The sequence below is a fragment of the Lynx canadensis genome, chromosome A3, assembly GCF_007474595.2.
Source record: "Lynx canadensis isolate LIC74 chromosome A3, mLynCan4.pri.v2, whole genome shotgun sequence".
NCBI lineage: Eukaryota > Metazoa > Chordata > Mammalia > Carnivora > Felidae > Lynx > Lynx canadensis.
The window spans coordinates 101,337,132-101,354,469 of record NC_044305.1 but is presented as its reverse complement, the minus strand read 5'-3'; the positions used below and the strand labels follow the sequence as shown (position 1 = coordinate 101,354,469).

General features: G+C 47.0%; 1 protein-coding gene across 3 annotated transcripts in view; it reads right to left on the bottom strand.

Annotated features, from left to right (window-relative positions):
• Nucleotides 1-1,150: 1,150 nt before the first annotated feature.
• Nucleotides 1,151-17,338, bottom strand: part of TEX37 (testis expressed 37) — a 45,573-nt gene continuing 29,385 nt past the window's right edge. The window contains exons 1-3 of one of the 3 annotated variants that reach the window (XM_032592675.1): nt 6,491-8,375; nt 5,475-5,567; nt 1,151-2,675 (exon numbers count right to left, since the gene is read on the bottom strand). In XM_032592675.1, coding sequence (XP_032448566.1) covers nt 2,247-2,675; nt 5,475-5,567; nt 6,491-6,517 — 549 coding nt within the window. In that variant the 5' untranslated portion in view covers nt 6,518-8,375 and the 3' untranslated portion in view covers nt 1,151-2,246. Of the gene's footprint in view, nt 2,676-5,474; nt 5,568-6,490; nt 8,376-17,338 lie in introns of those variants that run through there. The other 2 variants (XM_032592676.1, XR_003967846.1) reach the window with 2 other exon arrangements.

Genomic DNA, 17,338 nt, shown 5'->3' with positions numbered 1-17,338 from the left:
GCTAGGTAGTAAACTCAGGCATGGGTGGAGCCCTAGATTTGTCTGGCTCTACAGCCCAAGGATCTGACCGAGCATCTGCTACGCTGGGAATCAAAATGTTACCAGTAGTTACTGGCTGAGCAGTGGGATTAGAGGTGATTTCTTTTTCTTCTTCGTGCTTTTCTTCACTTTGCAGCATTTTCCAATGAAGCTATTCATTTTATGTTAGCAAAAAATATGTTCCGACTACATATTTTAAATTGTGTATTTAAAAGTTCAGGGAGAACATATTAGGAACATGTGCTATACAAAGAACTAGCATGGCCAATGTGAAAAAAAAAAATCCTATAAACTGATAAGAAAACAGATAATTCAGGGTAAAAGATGTGATTCAGAAACCCAATGGCAAATGATATAATAAAGACCATGGGAGTGACTGGGAGGCTCAGTTGGCAGTGTGACCAATTTGTTTCCAGCTTAGGTCATCATCTCATGGTTCTGGGGATCAAGCCCCAAGTCAGGCTCCTTGCTGACAGAGTGCAGCCTGGTTGGGATTCTCTCTCTCACACTCTCTCTGCCCCTCCCCCACTTGTGTTCTGTCTCCCTCTCTCTCTCTTTCTTCCTCTCTCTCTCTCTCTCAAAATAAATAAGCTTAAAAAAAGAAGAGATCCTGTATCTCACCAGTACCCAAGTAATGACAAATTAAAACCACAATGAGATAGCACTTTCTATTTATCAAATTAGCAAAAATCAGAAGGATTGATAATGTCCATCATAAGGAGATGGGGATAAGAGGCACTAGCACCCACTGCTGGGAGGATGGGGGCACTTCTAATGGTAACTATTAACAGCAAACACCCACCCCATCAGACCCAGCACAAACCCAGCCCTTGTAAGACCCTTACAGAAATAAAAGCAGCAAGGGTATATGTTCACGAACTGTTACTGCTGTATTATTTGTAGGAAGGAAACTGGAAAAGCCTCATTGCCCACAAATAAGAGAATCTTTTAATGCGTCACAACCCATCAATTCAATGGAATATCAGGCAGCTGTTAAAAAATATATATAATTAGATCTGTCATGGTTTGTGAGATCGAGCCCCACATCAGGCTCTGTGCTGACAGCTCGGCTCCTACTTGGGATTCTCTCTCTCTTCCTCTCTCTGTCCTTCCCTCATTCCTACTCCCTCTCTCTCTCAAAATAAATAAATAAACTTTAAAATAATAACAATAATTGCATCTGGGGTGGCTGATGGGCTCACTAGGTAGAGCATGCAACTCTTGGTCTCAGGGTCGTGAGTTCAAGCCCTACACTGGGCATGGAGGCTGTTAAAATCAAACAAAAACAAAGAAGGAAAAAATAGATCTGTAAGTGATGGCTTGTGAAGAGAAACGGAAGGTGCAGAGTATTGTGTATGACCTCATTACTCAAGCATGGTCCCCTGTCCGGAAGTGCTGGCCTCACCTGGGAGCTTGCTGGAAATGCAGACTCTTGCCCCTGTCCTAGACTGGCTCAGAATCTGAATTTTAACGAGATTCCCTAGGGAAGCACTAGGTCTCTGGTGTGATTCCAATGGGAAAGCCTCCTCAGGTTTTGTGGCAAAAATGGACAGTCGTCCACCCCAATACACCCTCTCCTTCTATTCTGCTGGCTTCCTGTTTTTCACCGGCACATGGCCACCCAGGATGAAGGTATATTTCCCAGCCTTCCTTGCAGTTTGGTGGGACCATGTGGCTAGGCTGTGGCCAAGAGGACAGAACTGGAAGTGAAGAATGTCATTTCTGCATTGTGCCCCTAAGAGGGCATATGCATGTTTGCAAAAGCACCGCTGAGCAAGAAGGAACGTGTAAAATGACGCCCTTGAAGTGGTCACTGTGGGTGGCTCCAGCGTGGGACCAGTTTGCAATCGCACTCAACATCCAGACAACTCTGGAGAACGTGATTTTTCCCATTTCGTAAGTAAATGCCTGCAGCAGCAAGAATCTTTACAGCAGGACATTCAACTGACACGGATTCCAGCCTCCAAAGACGCCAGTTTTCCTTCTCTCCCTCCGTCCTGCCCTCCTTCCCTCATCCCCTCCTCCTCCTACAGGTGGGCAGAGATGTGGTCCCAGGGCAGGCAGGGCGCAAAGTAGAACAGGCGGGGCTCCTGGATCATCTTCCACGGCTTTATTTTCACTTCTCCTGTCCATTCTCCAAGGGCAGTGGGGGATTGCCCGGTGAGAGGGAGGGTTTCCACAGTGCCCCTGCGGGCGCCCCACACTTCCTACTGGTAAAACGGCATCAAGGGCCCCCATCGGTTCAAGACGGGGAACTTGACTTTGTGGTGATGAGGACAGAGGCAGCCAGGCAGTAGGAAGTAGCCTTTGCCCTCCTTGGCGGCAGGCTGGCGCTCGGGCTCCAGGAGGCACGGAAAGTGGGCGCTCTGGTGGACGCGGTTGGGATCGCCCTGGGCCAGGTACAGAGCGTGGGAAACCGGGTACACGGAATGGAAGAGACCGGTGAACCTGCCTTCGCCCTCTGCCGTGGTCGCCCGGTCTTGGTCTCGTGGTGGGAAGAAGCCTGGGAGTCCCAGGTCTCTGGCGGTCATGGGAGGAGTTTTGAAGGCGGGGTACCCATCCTCTAGCTTGGGCTTGGAGCTGGGGATCGGCCTGTACAACTCTTTGTCCCGGAGCTGGGCATCCAGCTTCACTTGCTGTGGAAATAAATCACACATGAACCGAGAGCTGAGCTCGGTGAGAGGCGAAGCCTCCTTGGCCTCATCCTCCAGGCAGCACACTTCTCTTTATTTAAAAACCATTGGGGGCGCCTGGGCGGTTCAGTCCTTTGAGTGTCCTACTCTTGATTTGAGCTTGGGTTGTGATCCCAGGGTGGTGGGATCCAGCCCCATGCTCCGTGTGACGCCCGCTTAGGATTCTCTCTCTTTCCCTCTGCCCCTCTCCCCGACTCATGCTCTCTCTCTCTTAAAAAAAAATTAAATTAGTTTTTGAATGGTAATGTGTATGACTGAGGGCAATACTGAAATAATACAAAGGGTTTTTTTAATTTATTAAAAATTTTTTTGTAATGTTTTATTTATTTTTGAGAGAGAGTGCAAGCAGGGGAGGGGCAGAGGGAGAGAGAAGGGGACAGAGGATCCAAAGCAGGCTCTGTGCTGACAACAGCAAGCCCGATGTGGGGCTTGAACTCACGAACCTCCAGATCAGAACCCAAGCAGAAGTCAGATGCTCAACCAACTGAGTCACTCAGGTGCCCTTCTTCTTCTTCTTCTTCTTTTTTTAACGTTATTTTATTATTTTTGAGAGAGAGAGTGAACAGGGGAGGAGCAGAGAGAGAGGGAGACAGAATCCCAAGCAGGCTCCCCTCTGTCAGCACAGAGACTAACTCAGGGCTTGAGCTCACAAAATGAGAGATCATGACTTGAGCCGAAATCAAGAGTCAGACGCCTAACCGACTGAGCCACTCAGGTGCCCCATGTATCTTTTTAGATATAGTTTATGTACATATAAACATATAATGAAGTTCCACACACCCTTGGTTTGTACACAAATGCACATTATAATCCCACTCTGCACTTTGCTTCCACCAAATACTATATCCCAGAAATTGTCCCATTTTGTTTGTCTAGATCTTCTTATTTTTAGGGGCGAAACCTCGAAATAGGAAAGGATTTCTTAAGACTTCAAAAGAGCAGATGATACAGGGAAAGATGCTATATTTTGCCAGTAAGAATTGGGTAAGAATTGCGATTCACTGAGAGGAAGTGAAAAGATGAATCACAGCCTGTGAACTTTTGCCACTTTATATAACTAACAAATGAAACATGTCTAGAATATGTAAAGAACTCCTACAAATTATTAAGAAAAAGACAAACATCCCACTAAAAAAAAAAAAAAAATGGGCAAAAGGCAGGACAGACATCTCACAGAATAATAAACATCCGGAAACATGGGATCACAAGAAAATATTATTTCAAACCAACCAAATCAGCAAAACTCTGAAAGTCTATCAATACCAAGTTTATGGCAAGGTTGGAGAGTTACAGAACTGACTGTCTCTGCTGCATCGATGTAACAACTTTGGCAAATAGCGACGTTACCTGTGACCAGCAATTCCACTCCCGGGGCGGTGGATACATTAGGCTGTGCAATCCGCATTGCAGCACTGGGCAGTGGGGAGGGGTAACAAAAAAGTAAAAACCCAGATGGCCAACGGGACAGGCATGGTGGCACATTCATGCAGTGTAGTACCACACAGCAGAAATGAATAATATATTACATAAAATACAATGTTCAGCAAAAAATAAAAGTCACAGAAGAGGATGAATAGTATGATCCAATATATAATAAAGCTCAAAAGGCAAACCTAAACAATTTGTTTGAAGGGACACATACATATAGAGTAAAGCTATTTTTTAAAGAAACACACAAGGGAGGGGAGCCTGGGTGGCTCAGTTGGTGGAGCATCCGACTCTTGATTTGGCTCAGGTCATGATCTCACGGTTCGTGAGTTCGAGCCCCACGTCAGGTTCTGCACTGACAGTGAGGAGCCTGCTTGGGATTCCCTTTCTGCCTCTGCCTCTCTTTCAGAAATAAATAAATAAACTTAAAATAAACACACACACACACATGGGAATGATTAACCCAAAATTCAGAATAGTGGCTACGTCTGGAGGTGGGAGGAGGTGGGAGCAGGGAGGGGCTAACTAGGGCTCTCTGGTACTTCTAACGTGCTATGTTTTAAGCTGGCTGATAATGGGTACATTGGTGTTTGTTTTGTCAATGTTATTTAAACTGTAAATGTATATTATTTACACTCTTTTGCATGCATGACTTAGAGTTGATGTACATTTTATTTTTTTTTAACGTTTATTTATTTTTGAGACAGAGAGAGACAGAGCATGAACGGGGGAGGGGCAGAGAGAGGGAAGCACAGAATCTGAAACAGGTTCCAGGCTCTGAGCTGTCAGCACAGAGCCCGATGCGGGGCTCGAACTCACGGACCTCGAGATCACGACCTGAGCTGAAGTCAGCCGCTCAACCAACTGAGCCACCCAGGCGCCCCTAGAGTTGATGTACATTTTAAAGCATACATACTCACAAAACATACACATAAAAGACTTCTTTAGGGGCGCCTGGGTGGCGCAGTCGGTTAAGCGTCCAACTTCAGCCAGGTCACGATCTCACGGTCCGTGAGTTCGAGCCCCGCGTCAGGCTCTGGGCTGATGGCTCAGAGCCTGGAGCCTGTTTCCGATTCTGTGTCTCCCTCTCTCTCTGCCCCTCCCCCGTTCATGCTCTGTCTCTGTCTGTCACAAAAAAAAAAAAACGTTGAAAAAAAAAAAAACGAAAAAAAAAAAAAAAAGACTTCTTTAGATGTCCTGGTATCAGATATTGTTCTAAGTAAGTGCCCCTAATATCCACGCTCGTAATACAAATGCAGTAAAGATGATTTCAGTTGGCCATTGAAGAAAAGACAAGACCCAGCGACTTCTTACCTCTTGTAGTGTGACCCTGGAGTATTTGTGCTTCCCGTAGGGTTGATAGTCAATCATGTAAGAGCTCTGGTATATATCTAAGTCCACAGGGGCCTAAAGGGCAAGGGAGATTACAAAACAAGAGATCCCGTCTTGCCATTCTTCCACCTAAAGGCAGTCGTGGCTTCTCATGGTCTACAGGACCAAGACCAACTTTTGGGCTTGGCATTCAGAGCCCTTCACGATCTGGCTTCTACTGACCTCTACCACCTCATCCCACTTGGCTCCCCTCCATGCCCTCTGTACACCAGCCTCGCTACAGTCTACTCTTCACAGGTGCACATGCTCTTATCTCCCGCCGGAAACATCAGTGGTACTCCTCACGGACTGGCAAACTCCTACACATTCTCCAAAACCCAGGTTAAATTTCGCCCCAAAACATCCATCCCACCCTTTTATTCCTCACCTCCCCCAAATTAAACTTTTTCTCCTCCGCTTTCATACAACATTTTACGTCCCTCGTTGCAGCACTTATCGTGGCGAATTGTAATGGATTTAATGAAGCACACAAGGTTAGGACCTAATCTTGGACATCTCTGCAGCCTCAAAACCCAGCACAGGGACCGACACACCCACAATACCTAATACATGCATGCTGAATACGTAAATGAACCCTCAGAACATTGCAAATCCTTAGCTTTCCCCTACTGGTTAAAAAACAAGAAAAAAACCCCCCACCATTTCAGAATGATCATCATAGGGATCCCCAAAGCGCCTGGGCCTGTTTGTTACAGCTGCCCAACCTCACGGTCCGTGAGTTTGAGCCCCGCGTCAGGCTCTGGGCTGACGGCTCGGAGCCTGGAGCCTGTTTCCGATTCTGTGTCTCCCTCTCTCTCTGCCCCTCCCCCGTTCATGCTCTGTCTCTCTCTGTCCCCAAAATAAATAAAAAACGTTGGAAAAAAAAATTAAAAGAAAAAAAAAAAGCTGCCCAACCTGGAAGTGGCCACAAGGGACAGACAGAAAGCCACAACACTCACCTGTCTGGAGTACACCACACCTGCCATGGCAGATGACCTAGACACAGACAGGTTGGTTAGCCCTGCTTCTGTCACATGCCGGGGAAACAGCCATTGTCCCCAAAGCTGTGCCAACCGAGCACAACTGCCCCAATCCTCTCAGCCCCACCCTGCACATGACTCAGTCACCCAGGGGTTGATGGCAGCAGGGATCAATGGGCAGGTGGACAGGGGTCCTGGGACAAAGGGGCATGAGCAGGCCCCAGACCGAACCTGAGCCGATGAGAACATCGGATTCACCTCTCAAGCAGGGCAAGTCGTGTGCTGGTAAATATTTAACAACCACCTTTGGAGGCAAATAAATAGGCGTTTACCGATTTCTGCATTTCTGTCGTGCAAATGCTCCCACCATGGCCCATTTCAAGCTACCCACATAACGCCGCACTGAGGAAGCAAGCCACGGGCCTAGGACTTACAGGTGCCCTGATTCAGAAGCACAAATCATGTTTTCCAGCAGGGATCGGGAGCATCCAGGGTGAAGAAGGTTCTGCGTTCCCAGTTGAATGATAGCCACAGGTAGGTCCAATCCTGCCCCTCGACCCCCCCCAGCCCTGAAGTTTTAGCAGGGAGCCTCACAGCTGGGCACTGGGGAGCAATCTGAGCTCACCCTGTCTTGTGTGCATGGACCCCTAGGCTCTTGACTGGTACTCCATTTCATTCCCATGGAACACAGCCCCGAGCCTATTCCATTCAGTGGGCTGTGACCCAGTGGGGTGGTTGCCAGACCTCAAAAAGTCCCTACGCCCCCTCCTTTTTGTGCATAAAGAGCTCCCCTCCTGGGGCTGGGGGCCAGCTTCAGTGCAAACAGCACCTACCCCTCCTTCTACCAAGCAGATGACGACGTTCCTGCCCTTCCAACTCCAGGTGCCCCTGCCTCGTGAAGAGTCCTGTCTCTGTGCCCCACCACCACACCTGTCTTTGGGATGAACCCTGACCTGTGTGATGCAGGCTGCTTTGATCACAGCCCCTGGTCATTGTGATGGGTGACCAGCTCACCTCCCGGGTGTCTGCCCCTGACTCAGCCTCTCAGAGCAAGTCACTGATGTTCCAGCACACCTGAGCCAGCATGAGCTCTAGCAGCAGCATTGGAAGTTACATGGGAGGCAGGGCCTTTACGGTACTCTACAGTCGGTCGTTTCCAGGAAAGGAAGGTAAACAGAACCCCACATGGATTTTGACATCAGACATTGCGTGCCTCAATCCACTGCATACCATAGCCCCTCCAGGCAGGCCTCTGTTGGCTGAAAGGCTGGCTTGTCCATCCTCTTTCACGCCCTTTAGGATGGCTATAATCCAAAAATGAAACGTAATAAATGTCGACAAAGATACGGAGAAACTGGAGCCCTTGTGTGCCCCTGGTGGGAATCGGAAGGTGGCACAGCCACTGTGGAAGACAAGATGGCGGTTCCTCCAAAAATCACACCTAAACAGAATTACCATATGATCCTGCAATTCTTCCTTTGAGTGTGTGCTCCAAAGAATTGAAAGCAGGAGCTCGAACACATACTTGCCCAACCATGTTCATGGCAGCAGTATTCACAATAGCCAAAAGATGGAAACAACCCCAATATCCATCAACAGGTGAATAAATAAACGAAACGTGATATATACGCATAATGGAATACTATTCTGTTTTGTAAAAAGTTAAAAATTGTTAATTCCAGTGTAGTTAACATGCAGTGTTATACTTGTTGCAGATGTACAATACAGTGAGTCAACAGTTGTATACATCACTCAGTGCTCCTGACAAGTGCCCTCCTTAAACCCCATCAGCTGTTTCACACATCTCCCGTCCACCTCCTCTCTGGTAACCACCAGTTTGTTCTCTATAGTTAGGAGTCTGGTTTTTTTGGTTTGTCTCTTTTTCCCTTTGTTCAAATATTATTCAGTTTTAAAAAGCAGATCGGGGCACGTGCTGCAACATGGATGAACCTTGAGAACATTACGCTAAGTGAAATAAGCGAGGCCACAAAGGACAAATATCGTAGGATTCCACTTATAAGAGGTGCCTAGAGATGTCAAAATCAGACAGAGGGGCACCTGGGTGGCTCAGTCAGTTGAGCGTCTAACTTCGGCTCAGGTCATTATCTCGCAGTCTATGAATTTGAGCCCCAAGTCAGGCTCTGTGCGGATGGCTCAGAGCCTGGAGCCTGCTTCAGATTCCGTGTCTTCCTCTCTCTCTGTTCTTTCCCCACTCGTGCTCTGTCTCTCTCTGTCTCGAAAATAAGTGAACGTTAAAAAAAGATTTTTAAAAATCAGAGAGACAGGCAGTAGAGTGGTGGTTGTCAGGGGTTGGGAGGAACGAGTACAGAGTTTTAAGAAGATAAAAACTTTCTGGAAATGGCTAGTGGCAATGATGGCATAGTACTGCAAACATACTTAAACCACCAAATTGTACATTTAAAATGGTAAATTTTAGGTTATATATATTTACCACAATAAAAATTAGTCACTCTTTTTAAGGGCCACCTCTCCCATGAAGCTCTCCTTGTTCTCTTTACTAGACACTTTTCATTTATCCAACCAATATGTATTGAGCACCATTTTGTGTTGGGCACCGTTCTGAACTGTGCAGATTCAACAGTGAGCAATATTCCGTCCCTTAGGCCACCACGATTGATTCAAGGAGAGGCTCGTGACCCAAGGTGGGCTGATGAGCATCATGCCAGCTCCTGGCAAAGCATCTCTCTCTTTCCGAGATAGCAGGCACTAAGAACTGTTGGAGCCTGGAGCTGTCCGAGGGCATCTTTGCCACCAGTCGAAGGGAGCCTGGCCAAAGAAGAAAATGAGCAGGGAAAAGAAGACCCAAGAGATGGAGACAGAAAGTAACTGTATCATGAGGACACCAAGCCCCTGGATACAACCATGCCTGAAGCTTAAACTACATTCAGACTTTGCAGTTTGTATGAGCCGATATATTCCTTTTCCTGCTGAAGGCAGTTTTAGTGGAGTTTGCACAACTTACAGCTAAAACAGTTCCAACAAATCCAAGGTTGGAGAGAGAAAGTAGTTATTTCTCCTAGCAAACTGTGGTGTCCTTCAGGTAAAGAACTTGGTGTTAGTCACCTTTTTATCCCTCAGTGCACTGTCCCTTAGATGTAAGAATTTAAGGGGCGCCTGGGTGGCGCAGTCGGTTAAGCGTCCGACTTCAGCCAGGTCACGATCTCGCGCTCCGTGAGTTCGAGCCCCGCGTCAGGCTCTGGGCGGATGGCTCGGAGCCTGGAGCCTGTTTCCGATTCTGTGTCTCCCTCTCTCTCTGCCCCTCCCCCGTTCATGCTCTGTCTCTCTCTGTCCCAAAAATAAAAAAAAATAATAAAAATAAAAATAAAAAAAAAAAAAAAAAAGATGTAAGAATTTAAGAAGTGCTTGTGAACGTAATAACACTGAAGGAAATGGTAAAGAACTCGGTAAAGAATGCAATCGCGGCAGAGATACAAGCGGAAGGGACAGCCGGGCCACAACGAGAGGCTTTTGTGCCGCAAGGATATATTTCCAGGAAAATAAAACCAAGTGGAGTCCTGACTTCAAATCCTGATACTTGGTATCTTCACGCCTTTGGGTAAACCAGGTAAGTTCAGCAGAAACCAGTTTGATCATCTGTAAAACAGGTATGTGATTTCCACCTGAAATGAATGTAGAAAGCCAAATGGATAATAAGTCTGTGACGGTACTTGGTGGCTCTTCATGCCAGTGTTTACCCATGTTTTCTGAGTCTCTGCTCTGTACCAGACGTTGTACAGGGCCTGTGATCAGAGCGGTGACGTAAAACAGAAGTGGTCTCTGCCTTCATGAAGTTACAGCTTAGCGATAGAGAAATATATTATATAAGTGAGTCTTTAAATACAACGGTGACAATGCCGTCGAAGAGAAGTTGGGTGCGGGGACCTGATCCAGTCTTAGAGGGGAGACCTGTGCCAAGTAGTGACATTATAACTCAGTCCTAGGGAGGAAGGCGAATGCTCTGGCCTGTGTGACTGCTGTAGGACTCGAGGGAGCCCTGTCTTGTGTGGAAGACAGAGGCTGCTCTACTAGGGCAGAGTGAGGAGAGACAGGTGCGACTGACTCCAGATGAGGCTGGGGTGGGGGTGGTTTGTCCAGTGGGGTACACGGGGATTGGTGGGTTTTATCCTGAAAATAATGGGAAGTACTGGGGAATTAAAGCAGAAGGATGAAACAACATATCAAAAAGATCACTGATGGACAATGGCCTGGGGGGGGGGGGGGGTGAGATAGGATCCAGGCAAGGAGTTTGCAGGCCACTAGCTGATGGTGGCGGCTGGGACAGGTCAGAGGAGATGACAGTGATAGGGAGAAGAATGGGCAGATTCAAGAGGCATTTTGTAAGTAAACTCTATAGAATTTTTTCAATGTTTATTTATTTTGAGAGAGAGAACACAAGCGGGGAAGGGGCAGGGAGAGAGAGAGAGGGAGAATCCTATGCAGGCTTCAAACTCAGTGCAGAGCCCAGTGTGGGGCTCGATCTCATAACCTTGAGATGACGATCTGATTTTAAGAGTTGGACACGTAACCAACTGAATCGCCCAGTCACCCCAAACTCTATAGAATTCATTATCAGGAATCAGCAGGAGCAAGACAGAAATATCAAAGATGGTTCCCAGATTTTGGGGATGAGCCGCTGGGAGTTGGTCCCCCTTTGGCAAGGTAGGAAACTCCAGCAGAGGAGCCAGCTTGGGGAGTAAGACAAATATTGCATTTGTGCGGCCTGTGTGGCTTCCAAGTGGGTAAGAGAATCTATAGCCCCCAGAAGAAAGCTCTGGACCTGTGATACACACTCTGGAACTGCTGGTGACACAGGCGGTATTTGAAGCTAACAGAGAGGATTTGCCACGTTTGGGGAGCATAGCTCCCTCCCACACAGCCCTGCGGTGCGAGCCTGCCCTAAAGAGCTTTCTTCTGCCTCTCTAAAAGGGCAGCAGGAAGGGAAATAAGGCCACGGGAGTGAAAAGGTGAAGGGGTCCATGTACTCAGTCTTTTTTTTTTTTTTAGTTTCTGGCATTTGCCACTTCCACTGCGGTCAGGTTTCTGCAGAATCTCTGGGCTTCAGAGTTCATGCAACAACGTCAATGCATTAACCTACAGGAGCAGGGCCGAGGCCTCAGATGGGCCACCCCATGGCTAGCCACCATGGGCAGGTTCACGCCAAGAGCCTCAGTGCCCCCATTTCTTCCTCCATCTAGGCTACAACATAGCTACAACGTGTCGTAAGCTCACACGGACGCACTGCTTGATCGCCATGTACCGATGTTCAAGTTCCCACGGTGCAATCCCTGTTGTTTTTCTGAAGCAGCACAGGTAAGTTTCTCATGGTTCTTGCTGTCTCCTCCAGCAGCATGAAGGGGGATCTTTTCAACATTGGTAAGGGATGAAAAATAAACCAGAAAACAAATCCTGTTTGTTTTTTTAAAGCCTAAATACGGGCGTTGGGTTCAAATTGTATAGAGTAAGACAAACTACACGGCATGCTAGAAACCAATATGAGTGTGTTTCCAAAAACGTGGTTAGGGTGAAGTAAACGTTTAAAAGCACACACAAATATATTGTGTGGACAGCAATCAATAAGCAGAATCCACAAAGCACAGGGCACACGGAAGGCTCTCAACGAGATCCTCCCCTCCTTCCTTCGGTGAGAACATTCACCTCTCTATCTTCATTTCCTTTTTGAGAAAATACATATGGACACGGTTGGATGACAAAACTAAAGGAGAAAAATAGGTACAATGCCTTGGCATCTGAGCTGGTATGCTGTAGGAGCCTAATTATGGTAGCAGTCATTCATTTGAGAGAGAATCAGTTTGGCTCCTTCTGGAGGGAAAGCTGGGCCCCAAGTTTCTGTCTATGCAAATTCAGCATGTTAATATTGTTAAATCACAGGAGGAAATTCTTTTCCCAAACCAGAAGCCTTCGAGTTCCTCCAGGCTTATATTAAAGGGATTACAATCCATTTCCTTCCTAATACGGCTAATGCGCTATGGGAAGCCCTCAGGCCAGGGATTAAAGCATTTATGCCTTTAATTAGGAGCAAACCTTCCCTTAGAGCCTGAAACACAAACAGCAAGTCGACACTACAAAGGCCTCCTCCCAGAGCAATGGGAATACCGATCCCTCTCCAGGAGCCAGGAGCCTCCAAAGGGCTTAGCAAACTCCCGCCTTTCCCAAACAGGGTGCCTCAGCTGGGAGGGCCCTCAGCAGAAACGGACACCCCTTCAGGTGAAGAACAAACAAACAAACAAAAACAGATCCTGTGGAGTTAATCAGAATCAGCCCCTGCCGCACAGCTCAGGGGGCAAGAGGCCCCACATCTTCGGGAGGGGGCCGGAGGGGGCCGGACACTAGAGCGCGTCAGTTTCGCTCTTCTAGATTTCCCCTGGGGACGCACACAACTGGGTCATTAGCTTTCAAGTGGACAACTCTGAAAATTAAGACGGGTTAGTGCTTCAGAGAGGTCTGTCCCCGCACAGATGCCTTCCTTCACCGGCCCCCAACACAGGGTTTGTCAACCTTTTCCATTCTAGATTCATAGCAACTAGCCGGGTCACCTAGAGCAGGCTTTCTCCAAGGGCAGCCCAGTGACCGGCTGCTTCAGAGTCCTGGATATATGTTAACACCTAGATTTTTGCTGCCACCTTCCGCGTCGGAATCTTTGGGAGTAGGAGCCAAGCCCAGAATCTACCTTTTAACAAGCCTCACGAGAGTCTTATGATTCTTTTTAATGTTTTCTAACTTTATTTATTCACTTTGAGAGAGAGATAGCATGCATGGGAAGGACACAGAGACAGAGAGAGGAAGAGAATCCCGGGCAGTTTCCACACTGCACGATGCGGGGTTTGAGCTCACAAAACGTGAGATCATGACCTGAGCCAAAACCAAGAGTAGGACGCCCAGCTGACTGAGCCACCCAGGCGCCCCAGAGATTCTTATGGTTCTTATACTCAACTACAAGGAGACTATGGCCAGGCCACTCCTAGCTTTATGCCTTTATTTTTTTTGATGTTTTATTTATTTTTGAGAGAGAGAGAACAAGTCAGGGAGGGGCAGACAGAGAGGGAGACACAGAATCTGAAGCAGGCTCCAGGCTCTGGGCTATCAGCACAGAGCCCGAGGCGGGGCTCGGACCCGCGAACTGTGAGATTAACTGATTGAGTCAGCCAGGCGCCCCACCCTTTGCTTTTTCTAGAGGCGGGAGGCCAGGACCAGGGTCTTTCAGAGACTTGTACAAGTGCAGAGAGCCAGTCAGGGCCCAGCCTGGGGTGCATGCAGAATGGTAGATGTGATTCACAGTTCATGTGAATCGATACCAAAAATGCCGGTGAAATTGTTAAACTGGTATAAGAACTTGGAGTCTCCTGCTTCATTTGTTCAAAAGCAACTACTGGCTGCCTTGGGTGAGCAAGACACTGGGTCAGATGCTGTGCGTGTCCAGTCCCCGGGGGCGGGGGGGAGGGGGGGAGAAGGAGGGAGGGGGCATTGTCATGGAGATAATAGGAGATGGAAAGCACAAGGTTTCTGCCATCTGAATTTTACAAACTGGTGACAGGGAGGAGGGGGAAGGGCCCAAAGGGAGGGTGAGCAAGCACAGGTAAGGGGTGCAGAAGGGAGGGCCATCTGGTATTGACAGGGGACTACACAAATGGCAGAAGAGATGTGGTGAAATCAAGTCTTAAATGAAGAGCCTTGTTTTGTCCAAATCTAGCCCATCTCTGAAGGTTCAGGTAACCTTTGACCTCTGGTAGCAACCACTTCCTGCCCGCTCACGCTCACCCACACCCCTCTCTCTGAGCATTTATAACACTCCAGCAGGTATTTGTCACATAACTGATGCTATTTCCACGTCTTTATTTAGGTGCGCCCTTTTTCTTGCTTCCCCAAAAGATCTGAACTGCCCTTTGCCTCTCCCGAGCCTGCCGGACTAGACTTACAAGTGCTAGACCCTGCAATAGTGTTCTTTTTGAGAGTCAGAAGATTTTGCATTTGAACCCAGCTCTGCCACTTAAAAACCACGTGCCCTCGGAGAAGTTCCTTATACTATCTTATCGGTACCCTTCTCAAGTGGTAAAACGGGGATTCAAAATACCTACCCTGCAGGAGAATGGACTAAAATGCTGTAAATTCCCAGCTCAGCCCAATGCCTGGCCCGTCGCATGTGCTCACTAAACAAGAATGAGGGCGGAGCAAGTCCCTCAACAGAACATGATGAAAGGGACTTCTTAAAGAAGACCATCGTGTGGGGCGTCTGGGTGGCTCCGTCAGTTAAGTATCCAACTTTGGCTCAGGTCACGATCTCACAGTTAGTGAGTTCAAGCCCCACGTTGGGCTCTGTGCTGACAGCTCAGAGCCTGGAGCCTGCTTCGGATTCTGTGTCTCCCTCTCCCTCTGCCCCTCCCCCACTCATGCTCTGTCTCTCTCTCTCTCAAAAATAAATAAACATTAAAAAAATATTTTTTTTTTTTTTAAAGAAGACCAGTGTGGGAGAAGTGTGCAGCACAGACAGGGAAGAGGAGGGCACAAGAGAAATGACAGCAGCTGGAGGCACCTACAAGCAGCCAGGCACTTGAGAATTGACTGGACATTTGGTGACAACGGTAACAACAGAGCACAACTGCTGGGTTATGTCCCGACTGCTTCACCCCAATCCTTCAGTATGAATCCTTACTCTCCCCATTTTGTAAATGAGGAAAATGAGGCACAGAAGGGATAAGTGACTTGCTTAGGGCCTCACACAGCTATTAAGTGACAGAGACAGGATTGCGGCCCCAGCTTCCTGTGGCCAGAGTTCATGTTTTCAATCCCTGAGCCCTACGGCCTCTGCACACCTGGAGAGAAATGGGATGGGGTTCTAAAGAGGCAAGTTATATACCGGAATTTGGGGGGTAGTCTCTATTTCAAACAATGTCTTGAATTCCTTGAAGAATGTGAAACGGGGCCCCTGATCTGGAGGCTGGTACCCGCCCTGAGGACGTGGCGTTCTCCAGCTGAACATCAACGAGTTCAGAGAATACTCACGTCGGACAAGACTGCTGTGATCACGATGGATCGAGACAAAAGTAAGGCAAGCAGCTATTTATGTCTGAAGACACACAAACCACGAACATCGTCCAAAACACAGGAATGACCAAACACGGCCCTAAACGTATTATTCCTCCTGCCTGATTGACAAGAATTCTCGAGCCCCTTTACCGAGTCCTCTGTTTCCTGAAAGTGTCCAATCCAGAGCAAAGCCTCGCTTCCTTGAACCCACCCTCAAATCACCTAATACAAACCCAAAACCTATGATAAATAATTTTTGAAAGCATATGGGAAAGATGGCACTATAGGAGGAGGACCCCAGGCTTGTCCCATCCCTCAGACACAACTATATAACGATCAAATCATTCTAAACACTTCAAAAATAAATACTTTTTGATTCCCCATTCTTCTAAATGCTTCTCATCGCATGTCTTCTCCCTCTTTGCAACTGGACATAAACCCAACTTGTTCAAGTCCGGGCAGATTCCTGATGGTCTTTGAATGGAAGTCATTGACATCTCTATGGAAATCCCAACGTTTCGGCGTCAAAGCTGTTTCCCAGACTGCCTCTTCCAATCAGAAGCCGAATCTTTGTCAGGCCACACCATGGCTGGGGCCTTGGAAAGGGCCACTGCCCTTATCTTTGGCTGCTTTTGTGTTATTTTGTGTTATGCTTTGGCTATTTTTGTGTTTCTCTCATCTCTCCCATAGAAAGGGGAAGAGTTCTCTATTGAAGTGAGGAGGAGGATCTTATCGATGCCAAAGAACTGCTAAGAAGACTGAACATGAGGCCACTTCTAGTATGGTGACTGGCAGAGAGATCTCAAACTACAATTCTTAATTTGTTTTATTTTATTGTTATTTTAGTAATGCTTAAAAACATTTTTAAGAAATTCATACGATTAGCTTCTCTCTCTATTCTATTACAATAAATCTCAAAATATGTGATATAGGTGAGGAATGAGATGCTCAGTGAGTGTCCTCATAGCATAAATTTTCTCAATCAATGAAGCTTACTATTTTCAAAATGACATATCAAAAAAGTAACCTGTTTAATAATTTTTAAATTTTTCACATGTTTAGTAAAAGATTAGGCATGTCTCAGAATTAAAATGCACAAATGACTGGGGCATCTGGGTGTTCAGTCGGTTGAGCATTTGACTCTTGATTTTGACTCAGGTCATGATCTCATGGTTTATGGGATCGAACCCCATGTTGGGCTCTGAGCCTACTTGGAATTGTCTCTCTCCCTCTCTCTCTGCCTCTCCCCTGCTTGCTCTCTCTCTCTCAAAATAGACATTTTAAAAACCCACATATGACCAATAAACACATCATTACAAATTAAAAGGAACGCAAACAAACATATGCAATTTTCCGTTTATCAGAACATCAAAAAAAGTCTTAAGTATAATTTCCAGTCCTGGTGTGAGGAAAACAGGTACTTCCTCATACACTATTGTTAGGAGTATAAGCTGCCATAATTCTTTTGAAGGCAATCGGAGGTGCCTACCAAAAATGTAAATGGCTGTACCTTCTGACCTTTTTGGCAACTACACTTCTAGATGTTGCCTCTTACATCAGCGATCACTCACGTGTGCAGAGATAGGCAGGACACGTTCATTATGGCATTGCTTGAAATAACAAATACCTGTAACAAGCTAAATCTGTATCAGCAGGAGGTGATTAAATAAACATGGGTCCATCCGCACTATGAGATGCTAGTATGCCTTTAAAGAAAATAAGATAGATCTTCAGATGAACTGATATGGAAGGATGTCCCTGTTC